At 51.0% G+C, this 17,092-nt stretch overlaps 1 protein-coding gene across 1 annotated transcript in view; it reads left to right on the top strand.

The window, feature by feature from the left end:
- PCP4 (Purkinje cell protein 4) overlaps positions 1-5,624 on the top strand; it is a 62,597-nt gene extending 56,973 nt beyond the window's left edge. Inside the window, exon 3 of the mRNA XM_043593564.1 lies at positions 5,218-5,624. Coding sequence (XP_043449499.1) covers positions 5,218-5,345 — 128 coding nt within the window. The 3' untranslated portion in view covers positions 5,346-5,624. The remainder of the gene's footprint in view (positions 1-5,217) is intronic.
- The last annotated feature ends 11,468 nt before the right edge of the window (positions 5,625-17,092 follow it).

The following is a 17,092-nucleotide window of genomic DNA, read 5'->3' as shown; positions in this document are numbered from 1 at the left end:
CCAGGAGCTTTTTATATGAAACCAGCTAATTGGTATGAATAACCTCTTGACCGTTCTCCCGGCCGGCCTCAGGACTTCTTCACGGAGAGACGCACAGAAACGGTAAGATTCCAGAACCCCAGACGCACAGGAATAACAACGACCATGCAGCAGCGGGCAGGTTACAGAGTGTTCTGGGGGGGAAACACTGCTCACTCGGGCTGGTGGAAAGCCGCTGTCAGGGACGGGGGTGGGGGTGGGGTGTCACCATGCCTTTTTGTCTGCTCCCGGCAGTGGGATCCTAGAGACACATGTCAGGGAGCCCACCCGGCCCAGCGGGGAGCAGGCGCACGTCTTTATGAAGGGACACGTGGAAGAATCCGGGGAACGGCTGCAGGGTGGCCTGGAGATGAGAACGGCGCACGTTTGCCAGCTGCCATTTAGATCTGTCCCTCCCGAGAGAGAAGCCGTGCAGACGGGGGCGGGCGCCCGCAGTGCCCCCTAGCGACGGAGACTGGGGACTGCAGGTTTACGTTTAATCAGCCGAGTGTGGGCTGCACCTGTCTTTTGGTACAACCTCTGGGCCTTACGCTGCCGAGCGAGGACGTGAGGCGACAAGCCCAGCAAACGCCTCCTGCCATCCAAGAGGCTGGGGAGGGCCTGACGCCTCGGCGCCGCCGCTCAGACGCACGTGATGGCCGCGTGGCCGGCCCTGCTGGAAGGCATTCATTCCCTTCGCCTCCTCATGAGGCCCCGACAACTGAAGGTCTGAGCGGGTGCAGGGCCTGGTGGCTGGAAAGCCGTGTGACCGCCCACACCCCCCTCCACCTGCTTTGTAGCTCTGGCGTGGCCTGCTCAACACCACTCACTGGGCCAGCGCTTCAGTGTGCAACATGGCCTTGACCTGCACAGAACACCGGTGGCTGGGTGCAAGTGGCTTTTAAAGATGACTTGACCTCTCCCATTTCGGAGATGGGCAAACCGAGGCCCAGTGAGGCGATGAACCTTCATGAGAGTCACAGAGCAGTGGGACATACCCCCAAGTCACTCTACCTGGACCCACGACCCCTGCTTCCGGCAGCTGCCTCACGGGACCAGGAGGACCTGAGGGTTGGGAGGGAGTCAGCCTTAGCCCAGAGAAGGCTGGAGGGCACTGCCTGCCCGAGGCTGCTTTTCCTTTCTTCTTTGGCCAGGTGCTGATGCCAGGCCCTGTTCTAGGCACAGAGCCCACCCAGAGCTCACCCCTGAATGCCTGTGAGTCCTTCTGTCTGCCCAGGCCCCGACCATTCCCTGCGGCAAGCCCCCCACCCCCCACAAACGATGCTTCCTCATGTCACTCCAACGTGGCCCCATTTTCCAACTCGTGCACAAGTCATCCGTGGACGGTGCCCCTCAGCTGGCCCCCTGGAGGCTTTGCCGTAGCGCCTCCCAGCCTCCCCCCTTTCGAGTTCAGGTAGAAGTGGAGAGGAGACGGTTACCGCTGAGGGCGACCGACTCGTGTAGTCCTGAGATAGAGGCAGCACCGGACAGCGGCCTGTCCTCTCCATTACCAGACTCACTTGCAATCAGCGGTCACTAACTGAACACCTACTATGTGCTGGCCCTTGTGAGCTTCTGGAACAAGGCAGATGAAGCCCCTGACCTCATGGAGCTCAGGCTGTCGTAGGACGAGGGACCACAGAGTAGGGAGGAGAGAAAGAACAAGGTAGTGATTGCGTGTGAGGAGCCATAATGTGGGGTGCAGGGCTGGGGTGTGTCGGCACTTCCCGTCCGCCCCCCCCCACTCCACCTCCCCCGCAGACGTGGACCAAATCCTCTCTCCGAGCAGCAGAGGGGGCGATGCTGCTCCGAGCAGCATCCGAGAGCGATGGGGAAGGGAGGCACTCACACAGCCACCTGTGCCCTATTGCTGTCCCCATCATCTGGAGGGTGGGAAGGAGACCTTCTGGAGCAGCTCCGTGACTCGGTTTCTCCAGGGCTTGAGGCTTGCAGACGCGGAGTGACCCTGAGGGCTGTGGTGCCTCTGGACGCCCTCCCTCCCCCCCCATTCTTCGGCTCCTGCTGAATCTGGGGCGCTCAGAGCTGTGCCTTCCTCGTCTTAGGACCACACGGATCACTTGCATCATTTGCATCATTTGCAGTGAACCTGCGGCACCAAATGTAACTATTCCTTCCCCACGGCATTCTGGGCCCCCCTCCCCCGCTTTACAAGTCTCGAAAGAGTAAGAGTATCAGACCCTCCCCAGGGGATGCTTGACTCGACCAAGTAACCATTCCTGAAATAGTCATGCTTTCTTCTTTAAACGTTATAATATTTTCCCAACTAGGGAGGAATGTATAAATCACTTTTGGCTGAAGGTATTAGTTTCAGATGAGATTGTGAAATTTATTTTTATGGCCCATCTTCACGGTCTCGTGCAGCTCCTAAATATACATCATTTTCCACACCTTCCTTTGTCGTTTGCCAAAAAATAATATTGCTGTTTTCTTCATTATTGTTAAGGGGACGGATGAGTCAGGCCGTTCAAAGGCTTCAGGTTGCAGTGTTTTAAGACCGAAAGGCCTTCCACGTCCCCTTGAAGGAGAGCTGGTCTCCCACTTTGTGATCACCACACACCAGATGCTGGGGATCCTCAGGGAGAAAGAGGATGTGGGGACCTGAGCCGTCTTATGACAAGTCCTAGGGCTGAAGGTCTTATCACCGCTCTGGTTGGTGCAGAGGGTCCATTTCTGGGGGCACGTCAGCTGCAGCGGGTCACAGCTCAGGTTTGCCAGACACTGTCCCATCCCGGGCTCATGCGATAATGTTAATGGAACACGTTTAAGGTCCTGACATGAGCCTCAGGGAACTCCTGCCCCGCCCAGAGGCCCTAATCTTAGTAGATTTCCTGCCACGCCCTTTGAGATGTGAATGGCTACTCGATGCAGCACCAGACAAACCCATGTGTGCCTCCGTATCATCTGGGCTCTTGTGGGTTAGAAAAAGATGGCTCCCAAATATTCCCTGGACACTGCGGCTCTTCACATTCCCTGCTGTCATGGACATCGGCAGCCAACCTGGGATCAAGGAAAACAGTTGTACCGATTGAGGTCACAGACCAATCAGTCTGGCAAGGCTTGCAAAGCCAGTGGCCTCTCCTCCCAGATAGAGTTGAGATTGGAGGGATCTAAGCAGAAACTGCTTAGTCTTTGGTAAAATTGACAGGAACCTGCTGAAGGGTCTGCAAAGGAAATGTCACATAACCAGATGCACTTGAAATAAGGGGCAACTCATGTATATTTATATTCTTATCTATGTATTATCTATCATCTATCTATCTACCTACCTACTATATCTATCTATCTATCTATATCTATTATCTATCTATTATCTATCTACTAGTAGATAGATATCTATCTATCTACTTATCTATCTATCTATCTATCCGTCTGTCATCCACCTAAGAGAGAGAACAAGCAGGCAGGGGGGAACAAACCTGGTTCACTTGAAAGGAATCTCATATCCTCCACTTTGTTAGGGTGCCGCCTGAACATTATTATCCAAAGTCGTGGAGAGAGGAAGTGAGTGAATGGATGAACTCAGGCTGCCTGGTGACAAAGTCAGGAATAGAACCCTGTCCCTGCTACCTGGCTGGGGCTTTCTCTCCTTCCTCAAATGCCTCTGACATTCCCATTCCAAGCTGGATGAGCCCAGCACACTGCTGGGCTCCAGGTACAAGTGCAGGTGGCAGTGAGGTGTGGTGGGGTAGGTCGTGTCCCCATTTCCGCCTCGAGCCAACTCTAGGGCTTTATTCTGCACTTCATCTGTGGACAGAGTGGTTGAGTCTCAACTTTGCCTGCACCTTAGAACCACCTGAGAGCCTTTTATAAAGTAGGGCTGTCTGGTCCTCCCCCAGGGCTACTGACTCCCTTGACTTGGTTTTGCCACCAGGGTCTCTTCCTAGTGCAACCCCGAGTCTGGAGTGGGGCCCAGGGCCTGTTTATATATATATATATATATATATATATAAAATAATGTTTTATTTATTTTTGAGACAGAGACAGAGCATGAATGGGGCAGGGGCAGAGAGAGAGGGAGACACAGAATCCGAAGCAGGCTCCAGGCTCCGAGCTGTCAGCACAGAGCTCGACGCAGGGCTTGGACTCATGGACCTCGAGATCATGACCTGAGTCGAAGTCGGATGCTTAATCGACTGGGCCACCCAGGCACCCCTAGGCCTGTATATTTTTTAAAAAGATGCCTTGGGGCGCCTGGTCGGTTGAGCGTCTGACTTCGGCTCAGGTCATGATCTCACAGTTCGTGAGTTCGAGCCCCACGTTGGGCTCTGTGCTGTCAGTGTGGAGCCCGCTTCATATCCTCTGTGCTCCTATCTGCCCCTCCCCAACTTGTGCTCTCTCTCTCTTTCTCTCTTTCTCAAAAATAAATAAATATTAAAAAAAGATTTAAAAATTACCTTGGCAATTGTGATTAACTTTCATCAGATTAAAGGAGTTGTAAAGATTTTTTCCTTTTATGACTGGAGGATTTTATTTATTTATTCGTTTTTATATTTGGCTAGAAGTCAGCTGATGTTCAGCACAAAAGCCTGTGTGTTCACTTTGCTTTGGCTTCTATCCTATTTTCTGTGATCATTACAGTGTGAATTAGTTAAAGCCTTCTGGCATAGCAAACACACCACTAAGTGTACCTCCTTGGAACAAAATGTAAAACCTGTGGAAGTTTGGCCAAATTGTGAAGGTCAGATGGGGTCATCCGTTGGCGGCCATGATGAAGACAAAAGTCCTAATCCAATCAGCAATGTCACTGACAACGCAAGTATACACAGAAACCCAGTGACTTTAACCCGGAGCTCTTGTGAACGTCAGTCGTCCACTGGGTCAATATCTGTGGCACTATTAAAACTGTATCTCCGTGAGGCACCAGGAAACAGTAAAAACACAGCTAATATTTTTAACACTATGTAAAACACGGCCACGAGACACAGAAGAGCAGGTACAGAAAATGTCGGAGAGGTTGGGACTGTGTTCTTGAGTTTTGTGGTCTCTGGCAGGTGTAGAGTTGGGGCAGCCAGAGAACAGCCCGTTCTGGACTCTGATGGGGATCAGGACCCCTTGCAAACCAGGGGTCGTGCGCGTGGCGGGGGTGGTGGGTGTGTGCTTCACGGTGGACGGACGGCTGTCCGCCTTCCGGCTCTCAGCTCGGTGACCGCCTGATGCTTGTGTTTTCTGTTGTTACAGACGGGCAGAAGAAAGTTCAAGAAGAATTTGACATTGACATGGATGCGCCAGAGACAGAACGCGCGGCGGTGGCCATTCAGTCTCAGTTCAGAAAATTCCAGAAGAAAAAGGCTGGGTCCCAGTCCTAGCGGGAGAGCCCCCTCCTAGTCTTCCAGAAGACAGCGAATTCAACCATCATCTGTCAAAGAAATTAAAAGAACAACACCCTAGAGAGAATTCATCTGCACACGATACACACATGCACACCCGACCTGCAATGCATGTACAGAGACCCGTGATATTTATTCCCTGATAGGAAGGTGTAGACAATGCAGCTGTGAGTGGCTTCATCTCTGTTGATCTCTAGTATCGTTCCTCCTGCACCTGTTTTCCTTGATGTTGTAATAAAATGGAGTTACGAAGCGTGATTAAAGTGTCTGCTTCCTCTCTCCCCTTAGATTAACCTGGGAAGTTACCCAGAGCTAGAGGTGACTGCAGGGCAGCTGTCTGTGTTCTCCATCCCTTAAGAGTTGGAGCTGAAACACGGTGCTTCTGTGAGGAGGCTTTCTGTGGGAATGAGACGTCCGCTCTCTGCCATACCTGTGTCATCTGGAGAGTGCGTTTTCCTCTTCTGATGGGAGTGTCAAAGAGTCAGCAGCTTCCCAGAGGAATTATGACTCACCCGGGAGAACGAGAAGGGGGTGGGTGGTGCATCAGCATTTGGCGTGTGTCACTCAGGTGTGCTCAGCAGGTGCGTTTCACAACTCCAAAGGGGACGCTCCCCACTTCCGCCCCCGCTGCGGCCGTTCTCTCTGCACCCGTGTGGCTCCGTGGGGAAAGGTGGCCCTCTGGTCTCCCCCACCTCCCGGAGCTCCTCACCCTGTGATGTGCTACTTGCTAGGATCATTCCCAAGACCTGCAATGTGGAGAAGCTGTCTGGCTTCTCTCCTATCACATATCTTCCCCTGAGGACCTTGCAAGTAAATGGTTTCACACGCCCTGAAGGGGCTCCCCAGCCGGGGAGGAGAGGATGGTCCACAGGGTCAAGAGCAGGGGGTTGGATGCTTGCCTTGGGGCCCCAGATGGCAGGAGCCCTGAGCTACTGAATCTTGCTGTCGTTGGAGCTTTGCCAGGTGGGAAGCTGGTACAGAAGCCGAATCTCATGTTCAGCGTCCTGGGGTGCTCGGGGAAGGCACGATGTACCACCGAGGGCCATCCCGTCTCCCTGCGCCAGCTCCTTCACCAAGGATCGAGTTGGAGCACGCAGAACGGTGGAAAGAGGAGAGACAGGGCTCTGTGTGCCTGCATGTGCTCACACTTGTGCCTGGGAGCGTGGGTGTGAAGTATGGTGGGAGCAGGCATGGTGACGGCTGGGGGTGGGGCCCATGCTGTGCCTCTGGCAGGGCTCACTTGTTGCCACAGGTGTCCGGACCGAGAAAGACGGGCATCCTTGGGAAGATGCACTGCTTCACAAAATGCACCCGAAAGTGTGTCTATTGTGTTTGGTGGGGAGATCCCTCCTACTGGACAATTCTCTGTGGCTGTTGGAGACAAGACAGGGCTGGGCTCTGGAGTTCCTCTAACAGGTTTCTGATTAGATGAGTACCCAATCGGATCACGTCAGTGCCGGCAACCAGCCGGGGCTTCCTGGGGCTCCCGGCAGCCAGGGACTCACTGAAAACAGGACAGCAGGTTGGGGGGGGGGGACGACTGAGAACAAGCTTCCCAAGACAGCAGGGGAAAATGCCACAGAAGTCCTAGGGGCTGCTGTGTAGTCTCTATGGAGGTAAAGAAAGTTGGGAACACAATTCAGTTGAATTTCTTTTATGTCCTTCTGTGCTCCCACTGTCCCCTTGTTCTCTGAATATTATCACATAAAGGGAGTGGCCGCCTTACTAAGCATGTCTAGCCCTGATGGCCGGCATGGGTCTCCTCCAGCTCTGATTCACCTCAAAGCAAGTCTGGTTTTACAGTTAGGATGCTCCCCCTAGAGGGGACTCTCCATGGGAAGCTGGAGAATCTAAGGAGTGTTCTTCCCCAATGTTCCAAAGGGATGGGAGGCACTCCTCAGTAATAATGGCCCATTGGTGAAGAAAGAGGAGAGGGCAGGCAAGAGCTCTCATGTATGGAGAGACCCCTAAATGGTCCCGATACACCTCTCTCACCCTAATCGCAGGACCAGGGTACATCTGGGTTCCTTTGAGCCATGGGAATGAATTTAATTTTTCACTTCCCAGGTAGATTCATAAAAGTGTCAAACTCCAACTAACAGCAAGGGGAAGATTCCAAATGTGCCCCCCTCTGCATGGGAATTGGGTATGTGCAGCCGATGGCTTCCTGGAGCAGGTGGAAGATGTGGTTTATGGCTCCAGGCTTGGAGGAACCTTCTCTTCCCGTGGGCTGCAGTGTTCATCCCAGAAGGGAGGAGGGAACTTCCTCAGGGTGTGCCCAAGCAGGAGTACATAGGGTATCAGCAAGCTGGGACATCATTAATTCAACTTCATTCCACACATATTTATTGGACTCCTAGTACATGTATGCACCAGGGCTGTGGCCGTGCCTTGTCAAGGTGCTGGCAGGCTGGTGGGGAGGAAGCCCAGGTAAACAGATGATAAAATGGAGAGATTTGTGCTGTGGCAGAACATAGGTAGGGGCAGCTTATCCAGGCTTGGAAAATCACCCAAGTCTCCCCGACGAACTGCCACCCCAGCAATGATGGGAAAGATTATGGGAGTCACTAGATAAATAAGGTGGGTGGTTGGGGTTGGCTGGTGGGGAAGGGTCTGGGCAAGGCCCAGGAGAAGGGGATGGTCAGCTTTGCAGAGGCTTACTGGATTACCACATCCCAGCCCAGGGCAGGTGGTTATGTCACCCACACCTGGGCAGGTTAGAAGGCAGGACCCAACCCTCGAGTCTTGGAACTGGAGTCATCTTCTATTTCAGATTGGCCAAGTGACTGCAGACAAGTTACCTATTTAAGCAGCGCTTTTCCTGACCATCAAGGTGATGATAAAGTGTACTTGGAAAGGTGGATGGGAAAATGTTAGAAATAAAATACTTGAGTGTCTGGCTCAATGTAGGTGTCCAACATATGAAAGTCAATAATGACAGAGCCATGTGGTAAAGAGTTCATCATTGCTTCCAGCAGCAACAACCTTTTTCCTAGCTCAACCCAATGCAGAGTTCCACAGGACTCCACTACTCTTGGTGACAGCCAGTTGGGTCAGTGATGGACACCAGACCCAAGAAGTGGGATCAGCCAATCAGAATCCTTCTCTTGTGAGTTTGAGCTAATGGTCATGGTACTGAGCTAATTAAGGAGAAACAGATGTTGAGTTGGGGTCAAAGCTAGTATTGTGGCAGGTAAGTCTGCAAGAAAGCTTTCCACAAAAAAGCACCCCCCTCTTTTTTCAAGAAGTAGCAAAAAAGCCCATTTGGAGAGAGACACAGGAGGGCACCAAGAGGAATTTGAGAGCCAAGAAATATGGGCCCACGAGAGACAAAGGGTAGCTTAGGTTGAGTTAGTTACTTGGTTGCAATGAGCGGAAACCCATTCACATGAGCTAAAAACAGAGAACAATTCAGGTGTCACAGATGTCCAAGAATAGAGCATCCAAGATGTCCAAGAAAAGAATAGAATGCCATGGGCAGAGGAATGACATTAAATTTATAAATAAACTGGGCACAGTGGGGAAAGAATTGACATCTTTATATTATTATCTTTATAGCATTTTATGACTTTCAGTAGACTTTTACAGTTTTTTTCATATGGGTCTTTTTGTTCTATTTCCAGATATTTCATGGTTTTTGTTGTCCTTCTAGATAGTATCTTTGCCCAAAGTATTTTCTAGTTGATTTTACTGTTATCTAGGAAAACTACTGACATTGTGTATTTAACTCTGTAACTATTCATCTTATTGAACTATATAATACCTTGTGGTTTTTCAGTGGATTCTTTGGGATTCCCTGGTAGGCAGTCCTATCATCTGCAAAGAACGATAATTCGTGTCTTCTTTCCCCCAGTTTTTAGCTTCTTTCTTTTTTCTTGTCTTCCTTATACTTGGTTCTTCTATTTTGAGGGAGGCTGGGGGGTTCGGTCAGCCTCCAGTGACAGTGACAGACCATCTCATGAGGTGTGGTTCTCCAGGTCATCTGTTTTGGGTCCACTGATTGTAACTTCTTGGGACATGTAGTCTCGAGTCCTGCAGTCTTTTTGTCATACCTTTGAATAAACACATTTTGTACACCCTGATGATTAGCCTGCATGGACAGGTAGAATTGTAAGGGGAAGAGTGGAGAGGGGAAAGAGGTTAGGATTGGAGCTTATTTAGGGTTTGTGTTTCAGGTGAGGATTCACATGGATTGCACATTTAGGAGATTTCACTTGATTCAACTCAAAGCATAGATCATTGAGGTGGGGTCCCTTGGTCAGTCTACAACGTCCACTGTCTTAGCTCAGGCTGCTATAACTAAATACCACAGACTGGGGAGCTTAAATAGCAGACATTTATTCTCACAGTCCTGGAGGCAGTAAGTCCAAGATCAAGGTATCAGCTAATTCAGTTCCTGGTGAGAGCCCTTTTCCCGGTTTGCAGATGGCCTCCTTTTTGCTGAGTCTTCATACGGTGGAGAGAAAGAGACCTCTGGTGTCTTTTCTTCTTATAAGGGCACCAGTCCCACCATGGGGACCCCACTGTCATGACCTCACCTAAACCCAATTACCTCCCAAAGGTCCCAGCTCCTAATACCATCACGTTGGGAGCTAGGACTTCATCATATGAATTCGGTGGGGGGGGGGGGGGTGGTGGCACACAAGCATTCAGCCCATGACATCCACCTTTGCAGAAGCAGGGATGGGCAGTTCTCCTAGATGTCAGGGACTGTAATGTGATCAGACTGAATAGTGCATTGGATTTTATTCACGACCCTGCTGATTAACTGCAGGGCTAGAATTTGTAGCCACTGCCTGACACTATTTCCTCTCAGTTGCTGCTTTGAGGTTGGCTCTCCTTCCCTCATGGCCGTGGCAGTGGACTCCATTCGGTGCCACATTGCCCTTTTGGAAGTAGTGTGTTCTTTGCTAACAGATGCTTAATTGAATAAGAATTAAGGGTGAGTGAGACATTGCTATGCTTTCTGTGACCTCCCTGGGAGGCAGGGATAATGATGGGTTTGGCAGGGCCCTATCAGGCTTCCTGAATAAAACAACCAGGGACTGTGAAAACTGGAGCCACTAACCTTGTTCTCTCTCTGCCCCTTGCCCTGTAAAGCTGATCTGAATATGAAGATTTTAACCCACACCCCATCCTGAAGCCAACCATTCTCACTATTTCTGTGTGCCTGTTCTGCAGGGTCTTGGCCACTTGAGCGCTTTCAAAGATGCCATCCCATGAGTCACGATTGCTCACAAAGGATGGAGAAGTGCTTCTCTGATAGAGGTTTTTGAGCTTTGGTTGGGAGTCTTTCTTCTAGCCCACAAAACTCAAGACTCACTTCCTAGCCCACCTATAAAATGAATGGCAGAGCTTCAGTTAGAAGCTTCACTTGTCCTGAGTCCTTGACTCGTGGAATGGATTCCAGCGCAGAAACACCTAGATACAGATGAGACCACACAGTGCAGTGTTTGATGAGACCGGGAGGGGTCTGCACCTTCCCTGCTGGGTTCTGCATGACTGCACGTCCCCCTCTGGTGCAGCCACAGCCACCCATGTCCCGGACCTTTAACCAATCCCTGTGTTTAAAGCAATCACACGGCGTGTGTCCAGCCCCAGACAGGACGGCTTTGGCTGACTGGTTAAGTGTTGACTGGTAGAAAGAACCCATGGTGGGGAGAGAGCCAATGCCTTTCCACACCCGGGTAATTTCAGCAGTCCCCCTTCTGATTTCTCCACTCTGTACCCTTGTTCCTCTTTCTAATGCATTCCTTTGTGTCAGCCCGTCATTTAAGAACGCAGATTGAATCATGTGATCTTTTCCGTGCCTTCCCACCCCCAAACTTAAAATCTTTCAGGGCTGCACTGTGCTCTCAGGATAAAGCCAATTTCCTTGACGTGACCTGTGAAGCCCTGCATGGCGCCCTTTCCCCTCCCTTTCCGGGGGTTTCTGTTCCGCAGGGGCACTCCTCCCACATCAGCTCCTTTGAGTCTGCTCATCTAGTTCTGAGCTGACATGCTACTTCCTGGAACAGCTGAGATACAACTACCGTGACAGATGAATCCCCAAATCCTGGAGGCTGCAGCCCATAGAGTTTTATTCCTCACTCACGGCAGAGTCTGATGCAGGTGTTCTGAGTCACGGCTGTTCTCCACGTGGGAGATGGCATCCAAGGTTTGTAATGGGCCAGACCCACAGGTGACTCACATCAGTTCCACTGGCCAGAATGCAGGCACGTGGCCACACCTGTTTTAGGGAAGCCAGGAACGTAGTCTACCCGTGTGCCCAGGAGGTGGAGGAAACAGGCTTGGGGGGACGTCCTGTAGTTTCCGCCACAAGCCTTCCTGTCCCATCCCCACCCCACGCATGAGGTCCTGTTCTAAATGGCCCTTATTGCAGCTTTTTTTTTTTTCAACGTTTATTTATTTTTGGGACAGAGAGAGACAGAGCATGAACGGGGGAGGGGCAGAGACAGAGGGAGACACAGAATCGGAAACAGGCTCCAAGCTCTGAGCCATCAGCCCAGAGCCCGACGCGGGGCTCGAACTCCCGGACCGCGAGATCGTGACCTGGCTGAAGTCGGACACTTAACCGACTGCGCCACCCAGGCGCCCCATCTTATTGCAGCTTTAATCTCGCACGTGTTTATGTGATTCTTTGATCAAGGCTGGCCTCTTCCCCTCAGCTCCGTGAGGTCAGGAACACTCATTTTATGGGTAGTTTAGTTGCTTGGTAAATACTCACCTTGAGAATTAATGAATACATCCGAGCCCAAGTGTTTTGCATGTGTGGTACAGAAAATGTCTCCCCCGACATAGTCGAGGGCGGAGGGATGTAGAGAAACCCTGTGCTTTCATTCAGTGAGCAGCCAAGAAAGATTGTGATTTGGTCAAAGTCAGCCTGTAGTCTTTGGCTTTCCATTTTCCTTTCTGAAGAGGGCCTTAGAAAGCCAGCCTGTTATGGATTTTCTTGTCATCCCACTTTACGGCGACAGACATACAAAGAGTTCAGGACAGATGGGCACTGAGGCAAAGGCATGTTTGTAGGCCACCTCTCTCCTGAAAAAAGCAAACAAATCCCCAAGCTTGTGGTGGCTTCAAGGACAAGAGGGTTCTCAACACTGCAGATCCAGGATCCTGGCTATTATACTCTTTTTCACGTCATTCCTTCCATACAGAATGGAGCCCCTCCTTTCCACTCACCCTTCTGGGGAGAGGAGACCTCCCTGGACTATGATCAGCGGAGCCAGGATTTGGCCTCAACTCAGTGACTACTATCCGTGTTATGCTGTGGGAATTACAACTTCTTCCTGCCTCAGTCTTCCCCTCTGTAAAGTGGGTATAGTAAGTTCCCAGCAAGGAAGGGAGGAAATGAAATCTTTTCCATATGTCAGCCTGAAGCAAGATGCTGAGCACTTTATGTGTATTCATTTAATCTTAGAAAGATTATACCCATTTTTCAGATGAAGATGTTAAGGTATTAAGTCTGAAAGAGGATAAAGAAATGCTAAGGTTATGCAGCCAGTGAGGGAAGAGATGGAATTCTTACCCAGGTCTGACTTAAAAGCCTGTGGTCTTTGACACCTACATCACCTGGTTTGAGGCACTAAATACCAATGCACCTGTAGCTAATGATATTTCTTATCCACATAGGGCACCGTTCAGGTTCTATAGTCTCCAGTGACGCCCATGGTGCCTCCCTCACCCATTCAAGGCCTTAGGGGGTCTTCTTGACTTTGAATTATGACAGTGTTGGTGGCAGGTAGAACAATGGCCTCCAAAGATGCCCACGGTCTAGTCCCCAAGACCTGTGGTTATGTTCCATTACAGGGCAAAATGGACCTTGCAGATGTGATGAAGTCAAGGGTCTTGAGATGGGGAGGTTACCCTGGTGGTTTGGCTGGCCCGGTGTCATCACGGAGTCCTTATCACAGGAAGATGGGAAGGACGTGTCAGAAAAGATAAGGCTACGGGGGTTGGGGAGATGCCCTTGGAAGGCGGTGGAAGGGCTGAAAACCAAGAAGTATGGGCAGCCTCCAGAAGCTGGAAAAGGTGAGGAAGCAGAGCTTCCCCGGGGCCTCCAGAAGGAACTCAGCCCAGCCAAATCCTTGACTTTACTCCATAAAACTCATTTTGGACTTCTGACCTCTACAACTGTTACAGTAAATTTGTGTTGTTTTAAGCTACTTGCTTTCAGTAACTTGTAGCGGGAACAGGACACTAATACGGTGGTGTTTTCCTGTGCCTTAACACTTGGTGTGGTCTCGTCACTTCGCTGTGACCAGTGCGTTGACTATTACCGCCCTAGCTGTGGAGCAGCTAGGGCGGGGGAGACCACGGTTTATCCCTCTCCATAAGGACACTGCAGACACATAAGAGGGGTTGAGAAAAAAATCTGTTGGGTCCAAAACCATGGCCTAGTGGTGAGGCCATTGAGATGGGCAGCAGATCACCGTGTCACTGGCCCCGGCTCTGGGGGTAGAAGCTGCACAACTTCACACTGCAGCCTCCTTGGTGGGACCCCCTCAGACAGGGAGGTGTTGATGCTGGGAGAGAGCTGGCAGCATTATGGGGTCCGCAGCTGGTGGGGCCAGACTACTGCAGCTGGACTCAACACATAGCGGTGTCAGGCCTTGGGGGCGGCCAGCATCAGCTGTCACCACCGATTACCTCGTGGTTCAGGTATAGCCCAGGCTCTTTCGCGTGATTCATTTGCAACCCAAGCCAGCAGGCTCTGCAGCACCAGGCCCTGAGCCAAGCTGATGAACACAGCGGCCGCAAGAATGGTTTTGCCGCTGCAGTGCCGTGAGCGGAGACGGAGCAGGTGCAGGCCCTGTACCACCTGGAATGTTCCTCCGGTGCACCCATCCTCCCAGCCCCAAGCGCTGAGCAAAGGAAGATGCGTATCTCTGTCATCAACCCGGTGTAGATTAACAGTAGGTGAGGCAGACAACTTGCTTAGTTTGACGACCTCCTAGGCGGGCGTTCAGGGGTGTGGGACCTCCATGGAGCTGCTTGTGGGGTGGCTGGGCTTGGCTCTTATGATTGGGTCTAAATGGACAAAGGCGTTCTCCAGCTCTCTGGTGAATGGGCGGGCTCTCAATCTAGCCCTTACTCACTTGTTATAGCTCCTGTGCCTCTGTGCTCATAAATCAAAGAGTGTTCAGTCCTGCAAACCGCTGTAGGGATCTCAACCACCCCCTGAATTTTATAAACAAATAAAGCAAAGCTCGCAGAAATGGAATGGCTTGTCTGTGGCCGCCTGGCCAGGCCCCGGCCCAGAGACCTTCAGGGATGGTTTGTCTCCAGACAAGGTTAGCCCACAGACAGGGCTGATACAGCCCATCTGGCCTTGCCATCAGACACATGAAAGTGCACTGACCCACATCCTAGGGACCCCTTGCTGGCCAGCTTGTACAACTTCCTGCTCATGTTCCCTGGGAGTGGCAGTGGAAGAAAGATCAGAAATAAATATGGGCTACTCCCTAGCTATTTTAGTCCAGATCTCAGAAGAGTGGAGAGGAGGAAGCGTGGCCCTCAGGTTAAGCCCAGCTGCTTTCACCAACACCCCGAATAATAGTGGCTCCAACAAGAGGGCTGTCTCACCTGGGACAGTCCTCATGAAGCATTCCAGGGCCCCTCCTGGTATCAGGAACAGTGTTCTTACCTGCTCGTTCCATCATCCTCAGGCCCTGCCCTTTCCCTTCTGGTCACTGTGGGTCCACATTCCAGTTCTAGGAAGGGCACATGGGGATAGCCGCCTGGGAGGATGGATACAGAGGGTCAGCACACAGTCTACACCACGTGAGTCATCCTGTGGCCTGACCTATGGAGATGGGCACGTTTATGGCCCAAGTTCTTCAGACAGTGGACATCTGTCCACTTCTCTTGGCCAGGGTGGCCTGGGAGCATGAGACCCATCTGTTCTCTATGCTTTCCCATAACCGCCCAGCACTGGTCATTTCAGTTAACGCAATGGCCTCCTCTTTCCAGCCTCTGTGACTCCACTGGGACTTCTCCCAGCCTGCGTGCAGGGCAGCTAGAGGTGATAAGATGTCACTGCCACTCATTATAGCCCCCAGCCAATGACTGATGGTGGTTGGAGGACAACTGTCCCAGCTCCCTCGCTCCTCGGGTGAGATCGCTCCCAGGCTGTTCCCCACACGCAAGCAACATGCCCAACGATGCATCTTTGTTGGCTTTGTGTTTTCCTGTGTCATGTCCTCACCTCCCTCCCCATGCCCTCAGATAACCTCCACAGTAAACCACTTACACTTCAATCTTTGCCTCAAAGTTTACTTCTGGGAGAAGCCAGTCCCAGACATATGGTGAGGGAGACATGTGGGCATTTTTAGCTAACACTCCAGGTTCCAAGGCATCTGGACCATATGTTTTGTTTACATCCTATTTTTCACAACCTCTTTTTATTAAGAAATCAGCTTCTTAAGATTAAAACGGGCAAGAATTGATTTAGTTTTTATCCATCAAGAGTTGTTTTGTCCCTTTCCTTGAAGGAAAAACTTTTCTGCCAGGGAGAAGGACAGTGGAGGGAGATGGTGTAACCAGTCTGCTTTGTGTTGGGCTCTGGACAAGTCTCGTAGATGCAGAAATGAGAGACTCGGCCTCTACTTCCCCCAGAAGGCCCCCTTCCAGCGGGAGATTGAAGATGTAACTAGATGAGGAGGAAAAAATAAAGCCACACTGGCCAAGAGATCATCCTTTTTGGATGAGCAGCCCACAAACATGTCATGTGGAGCTCATGTGTATGAGAGAGCGAGCATGGCCTTGAGAAATGAAAGGGTCTCTGTGGCAGGGTTGGGTGGGAAGAAGCTTCTTGGATTGGAGAGTTGGAAAAGGGAGAGAGGACAGTCCAAAATGGGAGTTACCTGTCTGTAACAAGCCCACGCATTGTTGCATCAGCTTCAACTACTTGATCACAGGAAACTGAGCCATGCAAGCCTCCCTCTGGCTCCTTGGGGATTGCACATCCACTTTCCCTCAGCTTAGCTGAACGTGCACTACAGATCACTTCAGGGACGCCGCTTTCTTCATTGATTTATGACTTGGTGCTCAGGTCTCTGGGATATGCTGACATTTTGGATCTGCTTCTGCACCTCAGGTTAAACAGGGATGGTGTTCTCCACATGTGTACCCCTGTCCCTCCCCCCAGTGATGTTTGTCACTGCTTACTCTCTGTTCCTCTCTCTTGTTCTTTGTCGCAGTCCCTTACCCTCCAGACCATTTTCAGGAAGGGACTTGCTTCTCAAGAGCAACTCCTTGTGTTTGGTCCAGTCTTAATAATCTCAAGATTCTCTGCCTGAGGGGTAATTTCTTCCCAGGAAGCTCTCTGATGCTTCATGACAGCACTTCTCTGGTGGACACAAACTCTCAGTGGTCCTGGCTGCAGAGAAGCTTGAGTTGACAGCCTACACAGAGCTGAGCCTCTTTCCCAGCACCTATGCTATTCTAGAATCATGAAGAACTATTACAGTTAAAATAAGTTCAGTTTGGGGGTTACCTGGGGGACTCAGTAGATTAAACCTCTGACTCTGGATTTTGGCTCAGGTCATGATCTCACAGGTCCATGAGTTCGAGGCCCACATTGGGCTCTGTGCTGGCAGTGTGGAAGCTGCTTGGGATTCTCCCTCTGTCTCTGCTCCTCTCCCACTCATGCTCTCTCTCAAAATAAATAAATAAACTTAAAAAAATCAGTTCAGTTTGGGATGAGGCCAATTGTACTATGT

This window comes from Prionailurus bengalensis, chromosome C2 (genome assembly GCF_016509475.1).
Source record: "Prionailurus bengalensis isolate Pbe53 chromosome C2, Fcat_Pben_1.1_paternal_pri, whole genome shotgun sequence".
In the NCBI taxonomy this organism is placed as follows: Eukaryota; Metazoa; Chordata; class Mammalia; order Carnivora; family Felidae; genus Prionailurus; species Prionailurus bengalensis.
Note: the sequence above shows the minus strand (reverse complement) of the source record. Positions and strands in the feature narration are given on the sequence as shown.